This window comes from Cebidichthys violaceus, unplaced genomic scaffold (assembly GCF_023349555.1).
Source record: "Cebidichthys violaceus isolate CVI_PGR_0920_01 unplaced genomic scaffold, fCebVio1.0.p SCAF_26, whole genome shotgun sequence".
NCBI classification, from domain to species: Eukaryota; Metazoa; Chordata; class Actinopteri; order Perciformes; family Stichaeidae; genus Cebidichthys; species Cebidichthys violaceus.
The window spans coordinates 6825625-6849269 of NW_027176439.1; the positions used below are offsets into that span (position 1 = coordinate 6825625).

Consider the following 23645-nt stretch of genomic DNA (forward strand, 5'->3'; position numbering starts at 1 on the left):
GTAAAGTGTGTACATGTGTACGGGAAATGAAAGGACAAGCACACAGTCTGGTCTCAACACCCTTGTTGCCATGGCCGCCTCTGTAGGCTCGGTGCACGGCTTCAGTGGCTTCTTTGAGCTAATCGTCTTGAACTTGGGAGGCCAGATGAGGGGGAACACACCAACACGTAGTTGGGAGACTCGCCTTGGCTTACCAGTCTGAGGGCCCTTTTTCTACAGCGAGCCTCCCGAGGACCCTCCCCAGCCACCGCACCCATCCAGGCCCTGCAGGCCCCTCAGGCTGACAGCTCTTGAGCCAGGTACTGGCAGTACAACAGAGCAGGCATAATTGGCTCCTATTCATTTCTCCGGGATAATCCTCGCCAAGGTTGAGCCCTTTCTGTTCCTAGCGTCATTTTTTCACAAATGTTTACACAAGTTATGTATCGGTTTCTCCTCCACCTGAGGCTTACGCTCCGGCTGCAGGTCTGTATACCCAGCATGTGTTTTAACGTGCGTCTGAAGGCTCTGCTGCTGGGGCTCAAGACCCGAAGTGACAAAGGCCTTGTGAATGTCTGATTCACAGACAACCGTCAGCGCTCAATGGGCCGGATTAAGACGGAGCATAGAACCGAGCGCACCCTGACATGTTGACATGTTCTACTAAGTGCATTTCAAGGTGGATTTAGCCTGTTTGCTCCATTGTGGTGGGACAGAAGAGACACAATTGCTTAATGGGACTGGCTATTCTTGAGTTGGCGGGTGAACTTTACTCCCGCTGTCTGGGTTGGGACTGACACCGGCCTCATGCTCAGGGTGAGCGAGGCTGCTGTGGATCCTGAGGAGGTTCAGGGGTTTCAGAGAGCTCTGTCCTTAACCAAACAAACACACTGGAATTTCTGCCATTGTTGGTGCAGCGGGTTGAGTGACAGGGCTGCATAGCAGAGCTGCCTGTCAGCAGAGACGACTCCGGGTCAAAGTGTGACCACCCCTCGTGACACTGCTTCATATGAGCCCGAGCCATGCAGCGTGTACTGCGATAAACATGTACAGATGCACGTTTATGGATCTGTAGTTCTGATGCTCTTATGATGCTGTGAAGAAGGAATTCCCCCTCAATCATTTTTAACAAATTGTCTTCATAAAAGGAACAGTTGAACATCTTGAGAAATGCATATTTGTTCTCCTGCTGACAGTTTGAGGAGAAGATTGATTCCTCTGTCTGTTTGGCTAACAGCAGAGGTCAGGTCTTTATGCTAAGCTAAGCTAACCTGCCACTGGCTGTACTTTAATATTAAGTATAGTAATTGATCTGCTCTTCTAAAGTTCTGAAGTTCATACACATGAACACACAACACAGATGGTAGCGACACACAAACACACAGTCAGTGAGCATCTTTACTTTAATGTTCATACTTTACATATAAATTATGTATAACAAAGTTCTAATGGAAAATGACACGTCTCTATTTACAACATGCTTAAGTTGGCGGCCAGGTGACATCAGGCCTGCGCTCCCCAGCTTTGGGTTTTAGCGTAGGCCATCATTAACTGTCCGACCTGAAAGTTGAACCCTGACCCCCCCACGGGGCTCAGCTGAGGCTAACCGGTCAACGCTCGGGCCTGGAGTGACTGCTCCACAGAAATCAAATCAGAAAATCATTAAAAGAAATGTGATTTTGTGCGTTTTGTGAGCGGCCATACTGTGAGATAGAGAGCAGATGAGAAAAGGCGGAGGGGAAGTGGAGGGTAAAAAGCAAACAGACATTACAGTTACACTGATGGCCTCAATAACTTCCCTCATGCTGCCTCGGTCCGCCCCGAGGTCTCTGAAGTGGCTCGTTAAGCACAGGAACATCGACTCAATTACCCTGGGCAAACACGGCGCTGCCGCTCGGTGTTGTGTCGGTCGGTCCGTCTCCATGCCATCCTGCCACCCCCCCCACCCCCCCCCACCCCCCACCCACACACACCCTGAGCCCCCCCGGGCCCCTGCCGTGCAGCGCCGCAGCATGTGAGCCCTCTGTGCTCCGAGTGATAGAGTCAAGCTGTTCCTGCTGAGCGGAGGTCAGGGTCCTTCAGTCAGCACCTCAGCCCTGAACAGAGCACACAGGAATCCCCCTTCCCTCCCTAACCGGGGCTGAAACTCAGCTCCCTCTCCTCTGGCCCAGGTCCAAACAAACCTGGTACCTCTCTCTCTCTCTTTTTCCTCTCTCCATCTCCTGGCACACTGTCACTCCCCTCATCGGAATAATTAATCAGACCGGGCAGATTAGACTTCAAATACAAATAAACTAGCCCAGCAGCCTCCTCTTAGGTCCCCTGATTTCTGCCCTCCTCCTCCTCCTCCTCCTCACTACAAACCCAAGATGTCCAGTTCAGTCAGCAGGTTGAACACTTGAGCACTTTGGCAGACTGCAGGGGGCTATTCCTGCTTTACTGATGTAAACAACTTGCCTTATCTTCAAGTGTGATGCTCTTTAGGCCTCACCTGCCATCAGTGTAAATACACAACGGATGAATCTTATCAGTCTGCTTTCCAATGTCATCCAACAGCACATATCCTTGATAGGATTAAAGGGATTAAATGTGCAACCTGGACGCATTCAGGCTTACTTTTTATACTTTATCCTATCTCACATTCTTGGCTCAGAAGAAAAGCAGATGAATTGGAGGTCAACAGTGCCACCTTTGGGTGACGATGAGTACTACAGTTACAGCAGAGCTCTCACTGTTATCAACAGGTAGAGCTTCCTCGTGACATCCACACTGCTTGTGACGGCAGATATTTGTAGTCCCACTCTGTTTATTCATGCATTCGGATGGAGAAGAGCACGGAGGAAGAGGAAGGGGTCTGGGGACTGGGGTCTGGGGTCTGCTGGGGCCTAAACAAGCCGGGGCTCCCCGGCCGGGTCTGAGCTGCCTGACTGACAAGCGGCCCACCGACTGTTTGTGTGTGTCCATGGGAAAGGGGGCGGTGCTGCAGCGACGGCCCTGGGGCCATCCATCAGTGTCATTGGGGGAGGGGGTTTGTGGGGGTGTATGGTATGTGTCACCTCCAAGACTAATGGACAGGAAGTACAGCCAGAGAAACAACAATATTTGCAGAATATATATATATAGTCAGAAAAACGTAAGGGTTTTCTCGTACGATTCCTGAGCACAGGCCTTAATCCTGATGGATGAGTCTGTTTATTTAAAAGACGCTGCGGCCACGACTCTCACTTACCTGATCCACGACTGCTCACAACAAGCACGCCGTGGTACAACCACAGTCCTGGTTATAACATGAGGTGTAGGTGACACTAACCTGGCCTATGAAGAGACCCTGTTCCCAGAGAGAGCAGTGTGAAGCTGAGGACTGTTAGGGAGCCAGATAAATGGAGAGAGAGCCGGAGAACCCAGGCTAGCTTCTACTGCTACAGAGGAACCTGTGTGAGCCGTATAAAGGAGAGAGAACAGGAGAACCCAGGCTAGCTTCTACTGCTACAGAGGAACCTGTGTGAGCCGTATAAAGGAGAGAGAGCCGGAGAACCCAGGCTAGCTTCTACTGCTACAGAGGAACCTGTGTGCTCACTGGTGTTCAGAGACTGAGCTGCTTAACCTCAGCAGCCGGTTACCGTGGCGTCCAAGCCGGACCGCTTTGTGACGCTGACCTTGATCACCTCCTCGGCACAGGTTGGGTGGATGCCCACCGTCTGCAACAGGTGGTGATACGTTGCTCCGCACCTGAGACACAAGCACACAGGGAGGTCATTCACATTGCTTTAACTCACACATTGTCTTCTGTCATGAAGTCATTTGTTCTTATTGTTCGCCATCAGATTGTTCTTTGAAACAGAAGCTTGTGTCGGCTGAGGATGTGAGAAAAGACCCAAACTAAAAGTGGATCTATGATGTGTTGAGTAGTACCTTTAAGGCTGTCTGTTGTTTACAATCAGGTGTTATCAACTCCTAACTTAATGATTCAAAAAGCCCAAAAGTGATGTGTGGGCCAGAAGTGGACATCCAGACCAGGACTCTTGGGCCCTTTGAGAAGGCTTCTGGGAGTGAGTTGATGTTATGGGTGAGAAAAACATTCTCAACAAATGACAATTGAAACATGTCTCTCAGTGATGCAGTGAACTCTGCCTCCGACTCTCTGTATCGCTCACTACATGCATGAGTGTTGAGTCAGAGAAGTTATATCGGGACAGAAATATTCCACTCTGCACAAAGAGTTCAAACACATCAACTCAGCACCGTCATTGTGTGGACGCTTCCATACGGCATGCATGCAGTAAAAACACCAGATGTACCTTAAACGAGGCCGAGGATTTATTGAACTTACTGGAGGCCCAGAGCAAAGCCCTGTGTGACTTCTCCCGCGTTTGGACCGGTGAAGTGCAAACCCAGGATCTTCTGCTGTCCACGCCGCTCACACACCACCTGAGGAGGCACAACACTGAACTCAAGCCACGGAGCGGAGGCCTCGTCTGGACTCCAAAGCTGACTTACTAGGCAACAGATGGACCAATCGACGGTCGGCAGGATGATGGTTAAATCTTTAAGACTATAAATTTATTGAGTCTCCAAATGTCCTTCAGGCTGCAGGCTGAACCCCCCAACCTGCTGCAGGAGGCTCCACTCCTGTCCTCCAACAATACATACTATATATATATATATATATATATATATATATAGTACAATTAACTAAATTATACGGTGTATACAAAAAGCCCTCATTATAAGTCGCTGCACAGCTTAGTCTGCAGTTCAAACCTACCTTCAAGTAACACTGGCTGGCATTGCGCTCTGCAACAATGAACTCCAGAGGCCTGTAGAAAGCATGGTAGACCTGCAGACAAGGAACACGGATCACCTTCACCAGAGAACACAGAGACATGAAGACAAGGAACACAGATCACCTTCACCAGAGAACACAGAGACATGAAGACAAGGAACACGGATCACCTCCACCAGAGAACACAGAGAAGACACTCAGTCCCTCACAGAGAAGACAAACATCCTCTACAGAGACGTCCAGGTGAATGGTACGTGTTTAACTAACAGAGGTCACCATGAAACTCGGTTGATTACTTACATTTTTACGACAACTTTGTTTTTGCATTACAAGTTTTCTGAAATGTTCTGTTTAAATATGCAAATGAGGCCTCATCTGATGAAAACTTTTGGGGAATTTAAGTGAAATAAGTGTAGTAAAATGAACACGTTAATGTGTGTTTTTCTACTAGTCTGAAAGAAGAAGATGTTATGGAAGCAAAGAGGCCAACATTTAAAAATGAAAAACAGAAACAGATCTCCAGCAGTGAGACGATCTGTCTGTGACATGTTCACCTGTGGAGAATAGAAACTGAAAGAACATCAGGACGGAAATCAAAAATGAAAGTATAAGATTTTGTTTTACAAGCAGATTAGAAGCCTATTCATGTTAGAGATGAATAAGACAAATGTATTTGAGCTAGTATCAGGTCATCTCTCACTACTGGTTGCAATGCCTCATGAGCACTCACTCACTCACTCACTCACTCACTCTATGAAATCTGAATGAAGACGTGGCTGCACTCATAGGCCTGATCTCTAGCTCCTCACACAAAGTGTGCGTGTTGTGTTGTGTTCTCCGGGCCGACGTGCCGACACAAGTTGTGAGGGCCAGCAGCTGTCGGGGGCCGCAGCTCCGGCTCCTCCTCAGATCTAAGCGCGCCTGTCATCACCTCGCACACACCTCAATCAGACCTCCTGCTCGCCCGTCAGTCACGGCGAGGAGCCCCACCTCGCCGCCGAAACCGTTTATCGACGGCCTCGCGCAGGTGTTCTCCAGCACGTGGCACGCCGCTCACGTACGCGAGCGAGTAGAAAGACAGAGCCCACTGCTGTTGTGTCCATGTTTGATCAGCGGTTATGATCATTGTGTTTTTGATGCAGTAACGAGCCACTAATGCTGCCTGTGTGACCGTCAGTGTGCATGTGTGTAAATAAACTGAACACAGTTCCAGTCACAGCTGGACACTTCACCAGTTCTGTACTATTCAAAGAGTGTGTCATTTCTGATAGTATACATAATTCAACAGAAGATTAATTTCCCCCCAAACACAGCTATTAATTTACCCTCTTATCAGAACCTCGTTACAAGGTGCATCCATCCATCCATCCATCCATCCATCCATCCATCCATCCATCTCAACACATCTCTCATACCTCTATGCCGTCTTTCCCGTGCCTCTTCTCAGCCTCCTCCTCAGACAGACCCACACAGCCGTACTCCAGGGGGGTGAACACAGTGGTGGCCACCTGACACACACACACACACACACACACACACACACACAGAGAAACAAACACACACAGCACTTCAAGCTTCAGCTGAAACAATTAGACAATCAATCAATTAGATGTTTGACAGAAGATTCTGTATAACGATAATTAAATATTTGTTTCAGTAAATTTTCATGCATTATGGATGATTACTGATTACTGTTTATTTGTATTGGAATACTGTGCAGGGGCTTTGAATGCATCATATAAATACATGTTTTAGAAAATACAGTGAATACTAGGAAATCCCCCCGACCCCATGTGAATACACAGATACTCAATATAACATATATTTTATATATATATATATATATATATATATATATATATATATATATATATATAAAATATAACAATAACAACAAAATAATAAAACCTACATTAAAACTTGCAGAAGAGTTAAATATAAGTAAACGGCATGAAGAAGAAATGGTTAGAATCAAATGGAGCACAAACAATAGTCTCAGAAAGCCACAGGAACACAAGCTGTGTGTGTGTGTGTGTGTGTGTCTTACGTTGTCATAGTTCATGAGTTCAGAGCTGTGTCCAGTCAGTCTACGGGCGAGAAGCTTTCCCGCTTTAATGGCCGTCGGGGTCAATTCAGGACGACCCTAAAACAAGACAATTTAATGTACTTCTGTTCACGTTGAGCTCAAAGACACACACTCTACAGGACCGAGGTTAAACCATGTAGTCATCCACACACACACACACACACACACACACACTGTGCAGACGTTGTATGAAGGTGGGCCATAAGTCAGCGACTGACAAAAGTGCTAAACATTTAAACAGTCTAGCACACTTACAGAAATCTCTGCATCTGTGTTTGCTCTTTATTGTTCTGGATGTCTGCCAAAATAGAGAAACACACACACCTCTACACACACACACACACACACACACACACACACACACACACACACACACACACACACACACACACACACACACACACACACACACACACACACACACACACACACACACAACTGAAGGGTGCAGGAAACAGTAGGGCTGCGGGGCAATTCTAAAGGCATGACTAGAACCTGTTAAATTACACATCCTGTTGTCCAAAACTATTCCTGCAGCTCTGCATGTACGAGACGCGCGCTCTGGTGTTCCAGTAACTGACATGCGTCATCGTAATGCATCTCTTGGCACTCTTCTTTGAGAGGGAATAAACCAACAACGAAGCAGTGGACACATTGAGATATCAACCCCCCTGCCTTTAAAAGAAAAGAATAAAAACAGCCTCCCCGTTGCTGTGGAAAGCTGACAGACATTTGGGTGAAGCACAACTCGTCAAAGCAAACTGTCAATCACAGAGTACGTGTGGGCGTCCCGAGGCCTGGGAGGCAGGAAGGAAGCACACAGCTGGTCGCGGTGAGAAGAACCCTGACATCACATGCAGCAGGTAGAACGAGTATTAACACGGCTGCTTCAGCCTGGAACTCGGCGCGACGCGAAGGCTTCGCTTCATACCGAGTCCTCTGCAGAGCAGCTGCTGCTGGGCAACGTGTTGTATGTGAGCACAGACACATGTCAGTGATTGTTAAGCGTGAGACTCACAGCTATTCTGTTTCACAATCACAACGTATAATAACTACGTACTGAGTGTTGTTTATGACTGTTATTAGGGCTGCTTCTGCCCTAGTGTGTGTCTGTGGACTACGCCTACCTCGCCGATGTCACCAAAAGCATAGATATTTGGCACCGAGGTGGATTCGTCAGAGCCCAAAATGATTTTCCCCGTCTCCTGCTTGAGTTGCACGCCAAGCCTGTCCAGACCCAGGGCTCTGGTTTCAGGGGCTCTGCCTACAGTCGATGGAAGGAAACAACACAAAGAGAAGGTGAGCTCTGTTTTAAGACATGTTCCACCAATGGCGACAGAAACACCTACTAAAGGGGTTATCTGCACTGTGCTCCTCGTACAGCAGCATGCAGCTGCAGCACGAGGACTGAGGAGTTTCAGCAGATTGGACACATGAAAAGTCAGGATCATAAAGTCAATGTATCCTCTGGAAACCTTGCATATCTGCAGCACGTGATGTTTTTGTCATGATGTTTCCCTCAAAACCACAACTGTCGTCACTCGGGGGTTCATTATACCGGTATTACAGCCGTGATTTATGAAAATATAACGTTAATAATCCAGTTAGTTATACAGTCATGGTTACAGACTCTTAACCGCCTCTCTACACTCGTAGTTTGAGTTTTATGTATTTGCCAAAAAAATTTACAAAACACTTAATAAACTAAATAAGGCTATTAGTCAAATGACGTTAAACTTTGTTTTATTTTATTATAACTTTGCTCCAGATGTTACAATAACATCATTATCATGTTGTTTTACCAACTCGAAGAAAAGTCAGTCAAAGTCATTAGGGTCCATCCTCTGGGGACCACGAATGTCTGTAGGAAATCCAACCAACAGTGTGTGAGACGTTTCAGTGTGAGCTGAATGGCGGGCTGACGGTGCCGTTCCTACAGCGGTGTGCAGCTATAGTGTGGTTAAACCTCTCAGACGTGAAGATCCGCTGCTTTCCTCTGGTTCTGTCTGAAGAACTTTGGATTCTTCTAATGTTGAAAACACCGATACAAGCGTTGGCTTCAAAACACAAACGAAGGTCAAACCATAGTTCAGAATTATTAAAATAGAAAACATCGACATCTGGCCAGCTGAGCGAGGAGGAGACACTGATGAGCAGCGGGGGATCGGGATCCCCAGGACCCCCCCGGGACCCCCCCGGGACCCCCAAAGGTGTGACTTCTGACACTTCCTGGGGGACGGCTGAGTAATGCTGTCGACACAGAGTCTCTATGGTGACGGGGCATGGACCGCTCTCTCCCCCTCCTCTCCAGCTCCACACAACCTGCCTGGGTAGCATAATAAACAGCCGGCCCCGAGCTACCCGTGTAGATGCTATCGGACAGCAAGAATAACAAACCCCCGAGACCCTTTTTCCTGGCTGGAGCCGAAGAACAACGTCCTCCCCCTCTCCTCAGACCTGGGGGGGGGGGGACTCCACAGCATGGGTGGTTAGAGGCGATGAGGAGGAGGAGAGAGGAGGAGGAGGAGCTGGTCATGAGTAAGACCTCATTCTCTCATTGGCCTGATCTCCAGTGAACTATAGTGGAGTTTATCTGTTTAACGTTTAAATTGAACGTTCTTATCTGTGCTTTATAGAGAAAGCAGAGCTCCAAGGCCTCAACACGTCCGTCACTTTAAATTCATCAGTATGGAACTAATGCCAGACCATGATGGTGGGTGAAAGCTCCAGCAGAGGTTGAGTAAGTGGACCTTTTCTGGTCAAACCACGTATTAAGTTTAAACCAGCCGTTACCTCTCTGATAAGACAGCTGCTGCATTAACTACAGGATGTTAATTACTGCCAAAATATCAGTATTAGCCTAAAAACACATATCGGTACCATCTATAGACTTTCTCTTCACGATCTGGACTTCCTGTCTGTAGCTCCAGTCACTGCTGCGCTGTAGCAATGACCACAGCTCCATTGTACAGCGAGGACACAACAACAGAGGCTGATAAGGGCCTTGGTTGAAGCAGACACACACACACACACACACACACACACACACACACACACACACACACACACACACAGTGTGGTTCTACAGATAGGCCAATCTGATTGTGAACAAAGCCTGTTGTGACATTAAGAGGAAGCCTCTAGACTGCTAGGCTAATTAGCCACAACAACCCGCCACAAGTTGAAATGAGAGCTGAACGCTTATCTGATCAATCAAATGAACAAAGACAAAAGAGAGAGCGGGGGGGGGGGGGGGGGGGGGGGGGGGGGGGGGGTCGTACAGGATGCCAAAAATTGATTGTGTTCTATTTCAGGCCAAAAAAGATCTTAAGATGGCCGTCGATAAAGAGCTCGCTACAGAAACAAACGTGTAGATGTCAAGTGAGCGGACAGCGTGGCGTGTTCTAGCGTCATCACTGGTCCTCACGTTCTACACGTTCTACACGTTCTACACGTTCTACACAAACCTTAACTTACAGTCACCATCATCACGTCTAAGTTCTGCTTTCACATCACCTCAACATGAGTGCTGTGTGTGTGAGCAGTTCTGTTTCTCACTCGTATAAAGTGGGCGGGGCTCGGTTGTAAAAGGTGACATCATACTGTACGTGTCAGAGTTCAGTAGCTGTGGGTCTTTCTTTGTGTTGTCATTCAAATGTGATCACATCCAGCCCCTGAAGCAGATCACTGCTTTGAGCTTAAGACTTAAACTCTAATTAAATAAATGAACATAAAAAACACCTAAAAGTGTCTTTTACAAAACCTGAATGATTGTTGCTTGTTTGGTGATTAATATTAATGTTTGACTGTAGATTTAAACTTTAACCCTGTATGTAGTGTGTGGTTGTGAATGCTTTTACTGCTACCGTATATGTGATGACATTCATTGATTCAGTGACAATAACAGGAATAATATGAAAGTCTATTCTCACCTTTTTACTCTGCACTGTAGTGCTTTAAACTGGGTGATGCAGAGCAACATTCAGGGACGTCATCAGTAACTTGTAAAAGTGAGACGGTCAAAAGTCGTTTAAAAGAACTAGGACATGTTTTCAAACGACTTCAGTACTGTAGAGCTCAGAGAGGAGGAAGAGTAATGCGCCCGTGTAGACAGGAAGCGTGGAAATGTTCTGTTTCCTGGTGTGTTTCTGCTGCCACACCTGGACAGGGGAGCGGCCATGAGGCCAGGAAGGAGCAGGGGAAAGGTGGAGCGAGGCAGCGCCGCGGAGAAGGATGTGGCACACAGTGGTGATACCGTCCCCCGGTCCCCTCTGGCCTTTAATAACTCCACAGAGGCGTGCGACCCGGCCCGGCCCCTAGTGTAAGGTCACAGTGAAGGGAAGTGGCCTTGTACTCATAACTCCTGCATGCACACATCAAAGAGCAGAGGCCACACCGGTACTGGTTCTCACTGGACTGTATGGGAACAAAAGCGGTCAGAGACATCGCTGTGTGCACACAAGGCTTTAGCTAGTAGCACCAACAACGACGTTACTGCTGCTGTTATGACTTCATATGAGACATAAGGCCACGGAACTGAAGACGATGGAGACAAACGAATAACTCCAAAAACCAACAATGTGCTGCATTAAGTGTAAAAAGGTTAAACTACGTCATAGACTGGTGCATTGTGGGTGGGAATTGAAAATAAAATGTCCTCTGCTTGGTTGAGTCTGTGTGAGGACTCTCGCTCTAATGAATAATGAGCGTCTCACAGAACACCTACTGCTGCCTGCAGTGGATGCAAACATCACTCTCACCAGCGGTCTGACGCTGAGACGAGGAGGGAATTCAGCCACGGCAGGGAAGAACGGACGTCATCTCAGCCGCAGGGTCACGCACATCCTTGCTGCTGTCGCACGCACAGGGCCTGAGAGGACCTCTCACCGCCGAACAACACTCAGAGACACAGTCTGTGCACTGGAAAAGCCCGATAGACACACTTTCAGAAGCTTTTGTGCCGTCTTGGAAACACAAATAGGCCGACGGCAGCGGCCCTGAGAGAAGTTCCCTCCATTGTTACTCGCGCTGCCGGTGGAGCGGGAGCAGTGAAGGACAGAGAAGGGACAGATGAGCACGCCGCCGGGTAAAGGCAGGCAGAGGGCCGCGGGCAGGGATGGCAGTGACAGATGCCGGCTGGGTTTCCGCAGGGCTGGCATGGGCAGGAAGGCCCAGAGCGGGACAACAAAGAGGGGAACGAGGTGACCCTGTGCCTGGGTGCATCCTGCCCAGTGCTGCCTCTCTCCAGCCAGAGAGCCAGCGGCGGGTGATTAACACTTCCCCTGGCCGTTCCCATCACTCAGGCTTTATTACTTTGTTTTCAGCCTCGATTCCTCCGCTATCTGCTGACACCGCTCTCTATTCAGGGTGACATTAAATGAATGGCAGCAGGGAGAACAGTCACACCGCTGTTTTCATTCAGATACATGGGGAACCATAGGACTGGAGTATTGACATGTAGTACCTGGAGAGGATTCGATGGGTTGACTACTGTACTGTGAACTGGATTGATTCTCTATCAAGTTAACAAACTTGCAAAGTTGAGTTTGTCATAATTCAGGCATTTTAGTATCTGGATTATAAAAGACTGGCAAAGTAGTTTCATCATTTGAAGGACTGTACCGGATTAAGGCTTGAGCATCAGTCCAACTTAAATCTCAAGTCAGTTGAGACAAGTCAAAGACATGTTCCTGTCAAAGCTGTGTAATCAGTGTGACATTTGAGGTGTGAGTTCATGTAATGCCTGACACGCTCCTATTCATCTGTACTGGTCTTGGATGTTATCGTGCACAGTACAGGTCCGGTCTGGAGCCCTCACTTCTGTTCTGTCCAAGTCTCAAGTCTAAAGACACGTCCTCTCCTCAAGTGTCCAGACACAGTGAGCCTCTTCAACATGTTGCTCTCTATTTAAACGTGACACTGTGGCCTCCAGGTGGAGGGAGGGTCCATTCCACACTATCACATGTACTCAGGCCTGTTTCAGATGTAAGTGAACTGACCCACCCCCCACCCCCCCCCCCCACACACACACACACACACACACACACACACACACACACTCAGACTCACCGACGGCCCACAGCACAGAGTCGTAAGTGTCCTCGTGTTCGCTGCCGGTGCGGGTGTCGGTCCAGGTCACCTGCAGGGCTCCTGAGGACAGCTTGTCCACTCTCTTTGGGACACACTTCCATGCAAACTTGGTCCCATATGCATCCATGTAGTCTGTGACTAGACCTGCCATTTGCTGCATGAACCCGAAAGAGAGTGTACACTTTCAGTCATGAGAATAATACAAAATAAAAATGCTGATTATGCAGAATGTTCAGGGAGCAATACCTGATCAAACCCCCGGAGGGCGATGCTGCGGACCATCACTGTGGTGTCCAAGCCAATGCCAGTGAGGAAGCCTGCACACTCCAGAGCCACGTCTGAGCCACACCTGGTTCAGGATCACACTACTTCTCTTGATCTGCAGGTACATTAGCACTTGATGTGTGGCCATAAAACACACACACACACACACACACACACACACACACACACACACACACACACACACACACACACACACACACACACACACACACACACACACACACACAACAAGAAAGCAGTTTAAAAAGGAGGAATCACGCAGCAGCATGTAAACAAGAGAAATATCTCATCTTATCACGGTTTACCACACGGCCTGTACATGATGCACATCTAATGCATCTAATGCATCTCATGCATCTCACACACCTCTGAAGATCTCAGAGTAGTCCTGCAGATAAGACCTTAAGACAAGCGCTAAGAGTTATTAGAAAGACTATTTTAAGCTGGTGTGATGCCGATGCCTTTATTAAGTTAATAATTGTTCTATATCTCTAGTCATCTCTATCAGACAGCGGCTCCATTTACAAGCTCTCTGGCAAACAAAGGATACAGCTGGCTCCAACCACAAGCCTGCAAAACACAGAGTAAGCGAAGCCGTTAATAATAAGCCAAATAATGCAACAAAAATAAATGACATCATTTGTGCAGAACATGTTTTTGCCAAATAAAATAAAGCAAGTCCAAAATTGAAAATGTTTACTTTAAAATCATAGAATTAGAGAGGCGATGAATTACACAACTTCAAAAGCTCAGAGGTGAAGACGTGTGAAGAAAATGTAAAAGATGGGGGGCAGTAAAAGGTGTGTGTGTGTGTGTGTGTGTGTGTGTGTGTGTGTGTGTGTGTGTGTGTGTGTGTGTGTGTGTGTGTGTGTGGTCCAGGTGAATCACACGTCTAATCCAGCCCTGAGATCTGTAGCGCTGAGGAGGGCTAATTGCCAGCGTTCAGGCTAATCCCTGCAGACGGAGTGGGCCATGTTCAGGGCTCAGGTCCACACACCAGCCGGCTGAGTGATGCCCGTCACCCACACGGATGAGGCCCTTCTCATCCTCGTTTCTACCTCTTCAACCCGGACCTCCTTCCCCGAGGTCTGCTCCACCTGACAGCCCGGGCCGCCTGAGGCGCATCCTGCCCTGGTCCGTGCTAACACAAAGCATGACAGCCCGCTGCCCTGGTTCTCTGTCTGCGTAATGCACAGCTGCACTTAGCGCATGTTGAGAAGTGGCTTAAAGAAGATTAGGCAGAGAGCTTTAGCTTGATTTTACACTTTCATCACTGAGAAACCGTCCCGTGTTCCCTCGCCGTCTTCCTACATTGGTCTGAGTCTGTGCAGCTGCTACAGATGTCTCACAACTCTTTTGACCCCGCTCAACAACGGGGACATTTAGGGGGCAAGAAGGCCGGTTCTGGAGCTGGCCGGGTCGTGGAAAAATAGACGTACGCTACAAAAAGCCATTTACAGATGGTCCAAAAAACACGGGATGCTTTCTGCACTTGCTGGAAATCAAATTACACAACCGACTCTGTAGCTTCTGATGAATACATGTAGCTTCTTCAAGAGTGAATGAACTTAAGATCTATTCACAGGGTGATTGTTTAATGTTGATGTTTCTTTTTTAATCTATACATCGGTTCTATTTTGCGTTTTGTGTCCATATTTATTGTTGAACAATGTAAAAGTATATATATATATATATATTGAAATACAGCACGAGTAGAATGTTTGAAACCTTCACTTTGTTCTGGATGGACACTCTGGACATTTATATACAGGTTATGTTCCACACATACCTGTATTATCAGGCATCAGTCGTGCTTTAACAATTTTCATATTAAAAGCTGCACAAAAATGTAGCAACATCAATCCACTTCCTGTTCCCTGCTTCAGTGTTCTGTCTACGTTTCATACAAACGGCCATCTAGATCAAAGGAAGCATCCTGAGCGTGAAGGCGTCTGATGAAGGGAGTGAACGGGAGGAAAGCGCGGGGGGGGTGGGGGGGGGGGCTCCTGAACACGACCTTCTATTGAGTGTCTGAGGCGGCGCGTTAACCTTGGGCAGTTCTTCAGACGCCTCGGCACAATAAACACCAGACCTGGATTCTCCTCCTGTCTATCTGTCGAGGGGGGGGGGGGCTTGGTGTCAGTCCAACTCAGATACTGTCGTCTAACGGTGCTTGTTGTAGTCTTTCCAAAACTACAAGGACTATAAAACAATGAGGATGAACCAGCCTTTTATCCATTAAACCTTATTTTGTCACACAAACATTACTTGAAATGATTTGCTTGTCACCGTGGAATATTTCAGATCTCTGCATGCCTTTCACTTATACACTAATACACTAATACTTTGATGTATTTCTCGTGTTCTATTTCTGTCAGAGTAGAACAGCTCGTGAAATAGTGTGAGTATGAACGACAATTAAGTACCTGATATAACAGTTTCATAAAATACATTTATTCTATTGCACTAAATAATGAGCAGGGCATTATAATCCCTGTGTGATCCAATGGGTTTAGAGGAAACTCTTAACTCTTATATTTCCTACTTTTCTCTGGCGTCCTGAATACATCATTTTGAAGGTACAAATGTTTTCATTCACTGTTTTAACAGGACGTATATTGACTGTTTCATTATGGACTATACCTTTGTAAAGAAAACAAATTCCTGACTGTCTGACACGATGCTAAGTCACTGTAAATGATCTGTATCGGTCATACAGAGACGTGTGTCTGTGTGGCAGCCAGGGCTGCAGCGTAGCTTGCACTAGTAGAGTGTGACTGTTGAAAGCATGCATGGGACGTTCATGGTTTAACAGGCTCACCGGTGAATCTACGACCCTGAGAACGTTTCTCTACAGCAGCTGGGACGTCATGCTGCAGCCATGTGTGGCGCTTTGCAACACGCTGCTGAAAGACATTCCTGGGAAGTGTCCGGTACCAACACAAGCCCTCATTCATGTACTGGTCTATCCCTAGACCAGTATCACAGCCCTATCCCTAGACCAGTATCACAGCCCTATCTCTAGACCAGTATCACAGCCCTATCCCTAGACCAGTATCACAGCCCTATCCCAAGACCAGTATCACAGCCCTATCCCTAGACCAGTATCACAGCCCTATCTCTAGACCAGTATCACAGCCCTATCCCTAGACCAGTATCACAGCCCTATCTCAAGACCAGCATCATAGCCCTATCCCTAGACCAGCATCACAGCCCTATCTCTAGACCAGCATCACAGCCCTATCCCTAGACCAGCATCACAGCCCTATCTCTAGACCAGCATCACAGCCCTATCTCTAGACCAGCATCACAGCCCTATCTCTAGACCAGCATCACAGCCCTATCTCTAGACCAGTATCACAGCCCTATCCCTAGACCAGCATCACAGCCCTATCTCTAGACCAGCATCACAGCCCTATCTCTAGACCAGTATCACAGCCCTATCTCTAGACCAGTATCACAGCCCTATCTCTAGACCAGCATCACAGCCCTATCTCTAGACCAGTATCACAGCCCTATCCCTAGACCAGCATCACAGCCCTATCTCTAGACCAGTATCACAGCCCTATCTCTAGACCAGCATCACAGCCCTATCTCTAGACCAGTATCACAGCCCTGCTGGCACGCGCTCACTGCTTTTTCCTGATAGCGTGATGATGGCAGCCAGCTCTGGGCTTCGGGCCCCCGGGGGCCAAATCTGTCACTCGGGTGCGTTTGTTTTCCAAGACCCATTAGACACCCATCACTCGCCTAGACCCCCTCCAACAACCAGCCCTGCCGGCAGAAACGGCCTCTTGGAGCTCACCTGCACAGCTGACAGCTCAGCAGCACGACAACATCTCCAGCTCTGTGGTTTCTCCTCACAGAGGAAGCTAAAGCTAATGCTAACCTCATGCAGCCTGCGGGGGGGTAGAGGACTCCACTAACCATCACACTCCAACATCAAAGGACTTCCTGAGCTCAAGTGGATAACTCTGCTTCACACACACACACACACACACACACACACACACACACACACACACAGGTGTGTTGTTGAGTAGGTGAATGTCACAGTAATTGTTTTAAGGATGCTTCAGTGTTCATTTGTTGTCTATAAATGATTTTGCATTGCCACCAAGTGGTCAGACAGTTGAACAGCATACAGATTACTAAACATGCTACAGAGGAGCATCACACATCAGCATGAAAACATGAGAAGGAACCGATGTTCTTCAAAACATGAATGAAAACATTTAACACAGAGCGTTCTGCCCGTCTCCTCAAACATAAGCACGGATCAAAATCTGCATTTAAAAAAAGAATGCAATCCAAAGCTTCCCGGTGCAGCAGCAGAGATACATGTGAAGCTGACATATCGGAATAAGTATTTCCGCTCATCTGTCACCGAGAAGCAAACAACAACCGCCACAGCCCAGGTATCAGACAACCACGAGTCACCGTCTGCACGCTGTGTCGGGAGGAAACATCGGGGAAAGAGCAATTAACCAGGCGATGACAGCGGCTGAATGGCTGGATTAAAGGGCTCGTTCTGCAAAGGTTAGGATGCACGCCGCTAATCGGAATCATGAGGCGAAGACAGGCTGACAGGAAGGGAGGAAAACAAACTCCGTGTCAGGATGAAGGATTCCAGTGCGTGACAGTGGGACAGGTTGGGTCAGCGCGGCGAGTTAAAGCAAGGCATTAACGCTGCAGAGGTTAGAGGTTCCGCTTCCCTTGTAGCTCATCGTACAACAATGCCAACACTCCTACACACACTGAGCTACATCAAAACACAAACAGCTGGATGTTTGGACTGGTGTAAAGTCACCAGAATCACCAGAACTTTTTACTTTCAGCATTGTGGCCGACGCTGCATGTAGACCGTGATCACAGCATGTGATGAGACGTAGAGCGCACTGACTGCGTAATAACTCATTAATAATAACACTTAATATAAGATGCATGTCGGTAGGTGGAGGGTGTCCTCTGGATAATAACTCATAATAACATGAGTTAATATAAGATGCGTGTCGGTAGGTGGAGGGTGTCCTCTGGATAATAACTCATTAATAACATGAGTTAATATAAGATGCATGCAGTAGGTGGAGGGTGTCCTCTGGGTAATATCTCATTAATAAGATGAGTTAATATAAAATGCATGCAGTAGGTGGAGGGTGTCCTCTGGGTAATAACTCATTAATAACATGAGTTAATATAAGATGCATGCAGTAGGTGGAGGGTGTCCTCTGGATAATAACTCATTAATAACATGAGTTAATATAAGATGCGTGTCGGTAGGTGGAGGGTGTCCTCTGGATAATAACTCATTAATAACATGAGTTAATATAAGATGCATGCAGTAGGTGGAGGGTGTCCTCTGGGTAATATCTCATTAATAAGATGAGTTAATATAAAATGCATGCAGTAGGTGGAGGGTGTCCTCTGGGTAATAACTCATTAATAACATGAGTTAATATAAGATGCATGCAGTAGGTGGAGGGTGTCCTCTGGATAATAACTCATTAATAACATGAGTTAATATAAGATGCGTGTCGGTAGGTGGAGGGTGTCCTCTGGGTAATAACTCATTAATAACATGAGTTAATATAAGATGCGTGTCGGTAGGTGGAGGGTGTCCTCACGTTTTCCCGGGAGACTTCTTCAGCCAGAAGATGTCGTCGCTGGTGATGCCGTGCTCCACTGCTCCTGGGATCTGAAACGAAGAGTTGAAGCTGTAAGCAGAACAATCAATCTATCAACAGCTGTCAACACAACACAGCCTGCTCTCTGAAGCCGGCCGTCCTTCCTGTGTTGAGGGTTGTACAGTATGTGGGCCACAGTGCAACGCCTACAAACCCCAGTTCACATCACTTCAGAGGTTCTGACGACTCTTTCTCATTTGTTCTGAGTACCTGGTAACGAAACACCAAACAACCAAACAACACGTGTCGGCAGAGGGAAATGTCACGCACCTCTGTGGGGTACTTGGGCCGTCCACCTGTGGCGATCACAATGTTCTTGGCAGTCAGGATCATCTGTGTGAGAGAGGAGGAACATGTGAAGGGATAGCTTTAGTTCATATCCTTCAAAAAACAAGGAAAATTAAAGTATGTGTCTCCACAGCACTCTGCACTGCGTTACAATGGAGACACGGAACACAGGAGGTGTTGAATTTAGATGCTTCACTTCAATGTAATAACTCAATAAGCAGTGCATCTAAACACCACTAGAAGGCCTTCATGTTGTCTTCATGCACTCTAAACACAACATGAGTCACATTACAGTCATGGCTTCTTTAGGATAGACTCTTATTTAAAACATGACTGAAGCCTCTTGTGGACGAAATGAGTATTGCACTGAACACTGAACACTGAACATGATTCTGTGCTGTTCTTCAAACAGGAACAAGAACTTAAGAAATGAAGATGTTTGTTTTCTTACATATATCTAATCATGCACATAAGAACAAGTCTAATAAACAGGATCTATACAGTAGCTCATACATTTTTGATTGTGGTCTCACTAACTGAAATCCCATTATTGTCAGATTGGGAGTGATTGAATAAGTGAATGAATAGACGAGCCACCTCTTTCCCTGCTGTAGTCAGTCCTCTGACAGTGTGTTCATCCACCACACTTCCTCTGATGTTCAGATACTTCACCTTCCTGTAAGACACAGAGTGAACAGCTGGTGGTTCCTGGAGGTGCATGAACCTGCAGCAGTAGTGCAGATCAACCACAGTAACCCGTCACCAGTTCTCTCTAAACACTCTCTACGGTTCATCTCTTTAATCAGCTGAAATGCAACGAAACTACGTTAACTCAAGAGACACCAACAAAAACATGATGTAGTGAATCTATTTACCCACAACTGCTACTCTGAACATCCATGCAGTAACTGTGAGGTACTATTCAGTATTAGGAGTAGCATCAAGTTGCTTGCTGGGAATTCTAACTTAATTATCAACAGTTAAAAATGTGACATTTGTTTAACATATGTGCTCATTTATTGCTCCATGTGTGATGAATACACCTGGAGTTACTGCTTTGCACTGTGGTTAGCGATGCCTCTCTGCTGTTCTCTCAAAGATGACTAATATGTGAAGCTCATTATCTCACTGCAATGAAAACAGTTCAGGTTGAGCTCGGCCTCGTTCACACAGAGGTTAACAGCTGTTTGCCCTGCAGCCACTCAGTCGACACGTAGCCGCTGACGACCGACCCTTCACAAATGCACCGCCTTCAGCAACAACTCATCTCACGCAAACGAGCAGAAGAAACTGTAAAGAACATCTAAATAATAACATGAATAGTGAGCCGGTGTCGCTTACTTGTCCTGGAGCTGAACTCTGTGACCCCAGTTCAGAGACCTGACGTGGTTCTGAATGGCCTCAGCCATGGTGGCCCTGGAAAACACATCAGAGGCAATACTGTGAACCAACCCGACCACCGCAGTCCTAACCACACAAAGCTACACTGTGTTTTTAGCCTTGAATACATCAGTCAACACATACAAGCGGTTAGTAAGAGTATTCAACAGTAGAAGTATAATAAGTAAGTACAAGTTAACACGCAGTAACACCTTTAAAGACAAAGCCAGAGCATCAGCCCCACTGCCATCAATAACTCCTTTAACAACCACAAGCAGCATTGATGCACTACAGCTCTTACATCACTAGAGGGTGCTGTTGAGCTACTCATGAACAGCGGACCTGTTGCAGTGATCAGGATCACGTTATTATTTAACACGTGATCGACCTACCAGTCGTGACAGACGGGCCCTGAGATAGTCCAGCCGTACTTCTGAGCATCTCTGACCGCGGTGCCGAGCAGAGCAGCCTGGTGCATGAGCTTCTTAGGGATGCAGCCGACATTAACACACGTACCCCCAAGACCCCACCTGGTACCTGTTTGAAAAAGAAACACTTAGAAAATATATAGTGTCTTAAGATCATCAGACAACAAACTGTCATGTTTGTGATTATTACATTATTATTAGTGTGTTTTACCTTGAACAGATGGCTCCACATAATCTAGGACGGCAACCTTCTGTCCCAGCTGTGCTGCTGTAAACACAGATGTGTTGTTGGACAGACATCAATGAGGAACAGCAGACATGTAGTATGTACGCAACAGAAGATCTCACAACAGCAGACATGTAGTATGTATGTAACAGAAGATCTCACAACAACAGACATGTAGTAGGTATGTAACAGAAGATCTCACAACAACAGACATGTAGTATGTATGTAACAGAAGATCTCACAACAACAGACATGTAGTATGTATGTAACAGAAGATCTCACAACAGCAGACATGTAGTATGTATGTAACAGAAGATCTCACAACAGCAGACATGTAGTATGTATGTAACAGAAGATCTCACAACAGCAGACATGTAGTATGTATGTAACAGAAGATCTCACAACAACAGACATGTAGTATGTATGTAACAGAAGATCTCACAACAACAGACATGTAGTATGTATGTAACAGAAGATCTCACAACAGCAGACATGTAGTATGTATGTAACAGAAGATCTCACAACAGCAGACATGTAGTATGTATGTAACAGAAGATCTCACAACAGCAGACATGTAGTATGTATGTAACAGAAGATCTCACAACAACAGACATGTAGTATGTATGTAACAGAAGATCTCACAACAGCAGACATGTAGTATGTATGTAACAGAAGATCTCACAACAACAGACATGTAGTATGTATGTAACAGAAGATCTCACAACAACAGACATGTAGTATGTATGTAACAGAAGATCTCACAACAACAGACATGTAGTATGTATGTAACAGAAGATCTCACAACAACAGACATGTAGTATGTATGTAACAGAAGATCTCACAACAACAGACATGTAGTATGTATGTAACAGAAGATCTCACAACAACAGACATGTAGTAGGTATGTAACAGAAGATCTCACAACAACAGACATGTAGTATGTATGTAACAGAAGATCTCACAACAACAGACATGTAGTATGTATGTAACAGAAGATCTCACAACAACAGACATGTAGTATGTATGTAACAGAAGATCTCACAACAACAGACATGTAGTATGTATGTAACAGAAGATCTCACAACAACAGACATGTAGTATGTATGTAACAGAAGATCTCACAACAACAGACATGTAGTATGTATGTAACAGAAGATCTCACAACAACAGACATGCAGTATGTATGTAACAGAAGATCTCACAACAACAGACATGTAGTATGTATGTAACAGAAGATCTCACAACAGCAGACATGTAGTATGTATGTAACAGAAGATCTCACAACAGCAGACATGTAGTATGTATGTAACAGAAGATCTCACAACAACAGACATGTAGTATGTATATAACAGAAGATCTCACCTTCTTTAGAACAAGCCAGGCCTCCTGAACCACCACCAACAACAACCAGGTCATAGTCGTAGTTCCCTGTTCGAGTACATGGGACGATGAATAGAAGGCAGTAGAAACTGATATGAACAGTAAAGTTATGAATCTATTATTACATGTGTATGTACATGTATGTGCACACAGTCTCCCCTCTGGCAGACCTCTAGGGGAGTGAAGGAGGCCATAGTCCAGCGGACGAAACGCGTTTTCAAATGTAGTGGACTGATTAGAGTACAGACGTCCTGCGAGGCCGAGGACACGAGCTGAATGTGAGTTTACACTAATTAACAGGATAATAAGCAGCAGAGCCGCAGGTGAGTTAAACTACATCAGAGCAGCTGGTTTGTAGTTTAGCTGTCTCTGACAGAGACGAGTCCAACCATGAACCCGAGCCGGTTCCGTTCTCCATATCCACACAAAAGACACGTTTGAACAAAATACTGCTACCTGTCAGGTTTCTTGTCAAAACATGCAGAGAATTAGTCCTTTTCCACCGGTGTCTGCCCCTGAAGAGAGCGGCCATGTTGTTATTATGAAAGGACCCAGGCCGGGTGGCTAGACTACTGCCTGATAAGAAATGGGTCCTACGGTCGACTGGAAATTAAACTTTATTATTATTATTCAATAGAAATATGAACAGTAAATGAGGAACACTTAACGTTTGAATCTCAATACATGTGGTGGAATAATTCTTACATATTCTCAGGGTAGAAGTTACAGTTTATGTGAATTAAGGAAATGTACAAATATTGTTGAAAACTATTTTATAAGATAATTATTTTTTTTACTGCAGACCACCTCAAGGTGTCACTCAGAGAGAACCAGGACGTTCTGATGCAGCATTTCAAAATTAAAGCCCTTAAAAGGGTGCCTCATCAGTATATCCTATTGTTTCTCTCGAGGAACCAAGCTCAACATTACATTATCTGACGTTCATTTAACTGATGCTTTGATCCAAAGTGACTTACCATAAGTCTACTCGTGCACTGAAATACAAACCTACACTGCAAGAAGTGCAAATACTTCA

At 46.2% G+C, this 23645-nt stretch overlaps 1 protein-coding gene across 1 annotated transcript; it reads right to left on the minus strand.

Moving 5' to 3' along the window:
* Positions 1 to 1967: 1967 nt before the first annotated feature.
* On the minus strand, positions 1968 to 23141 carry txnrd2.2 (thioredoxin reductase 2, tandem duplicate 2). Its single transcript, XM_068720911.1, has 17 exons — positions 23066 to 23141; positions 22592 to 22657; positions 21215 to 21271; positions 20968 to 21112; positions 20537 to 20611; positions 19793 to 19871; positions 19178 to 19240; positions 18848 to 18918; positions 13774 to 13793; positions 13185 to 13276; positions 12918 to 13092; positions 7976 to 8112; positions 6810 to 6905; positions 6178 to 6270; positions 4745 to 4816; positions 4310 to 4407; positions 1968 to 3708 (listed from the first exon to the last, which is right to left on the minus strand). The coding sequence occupies exons 1-17, from the start codon at positions 23139 to 23141 to the stop codon at positions 3585 to 3587; spliced, it is 1539 nt and encodes a 512-aa protein (XP_068577012.1). The 3' UTR covers positions 1968 to 3584.
* Between the last annotated feature and the right edge of the window lie 504 nt (positions 23142 to 23645).

Bases quoted from the DNA above. Each gene is read 5' to 3' on its own strand.
- txnrd2.2 (XM_068720911.1), bottom strand. From the start codon at position 23,141: ATGGCCGCTCTCTTCAGGGGCAGACACCGGTGGAAAAGGACTAATTCT. The intron at 19,872-20,536 runs GTAAGCGACACC...TGTGTCTTACAG, and splicing joins AGAGTTCAGCTCCAGGACAA to GAAGGTGAAGTATCTGAACA. The intron at 19,241-19,792 runs GTGGCTCGTCTA...TCTCTCACACAG, and splicing joins TGACTACAGCAGGGAAAGAG to ATGATCCTGACTGCCAAGAA.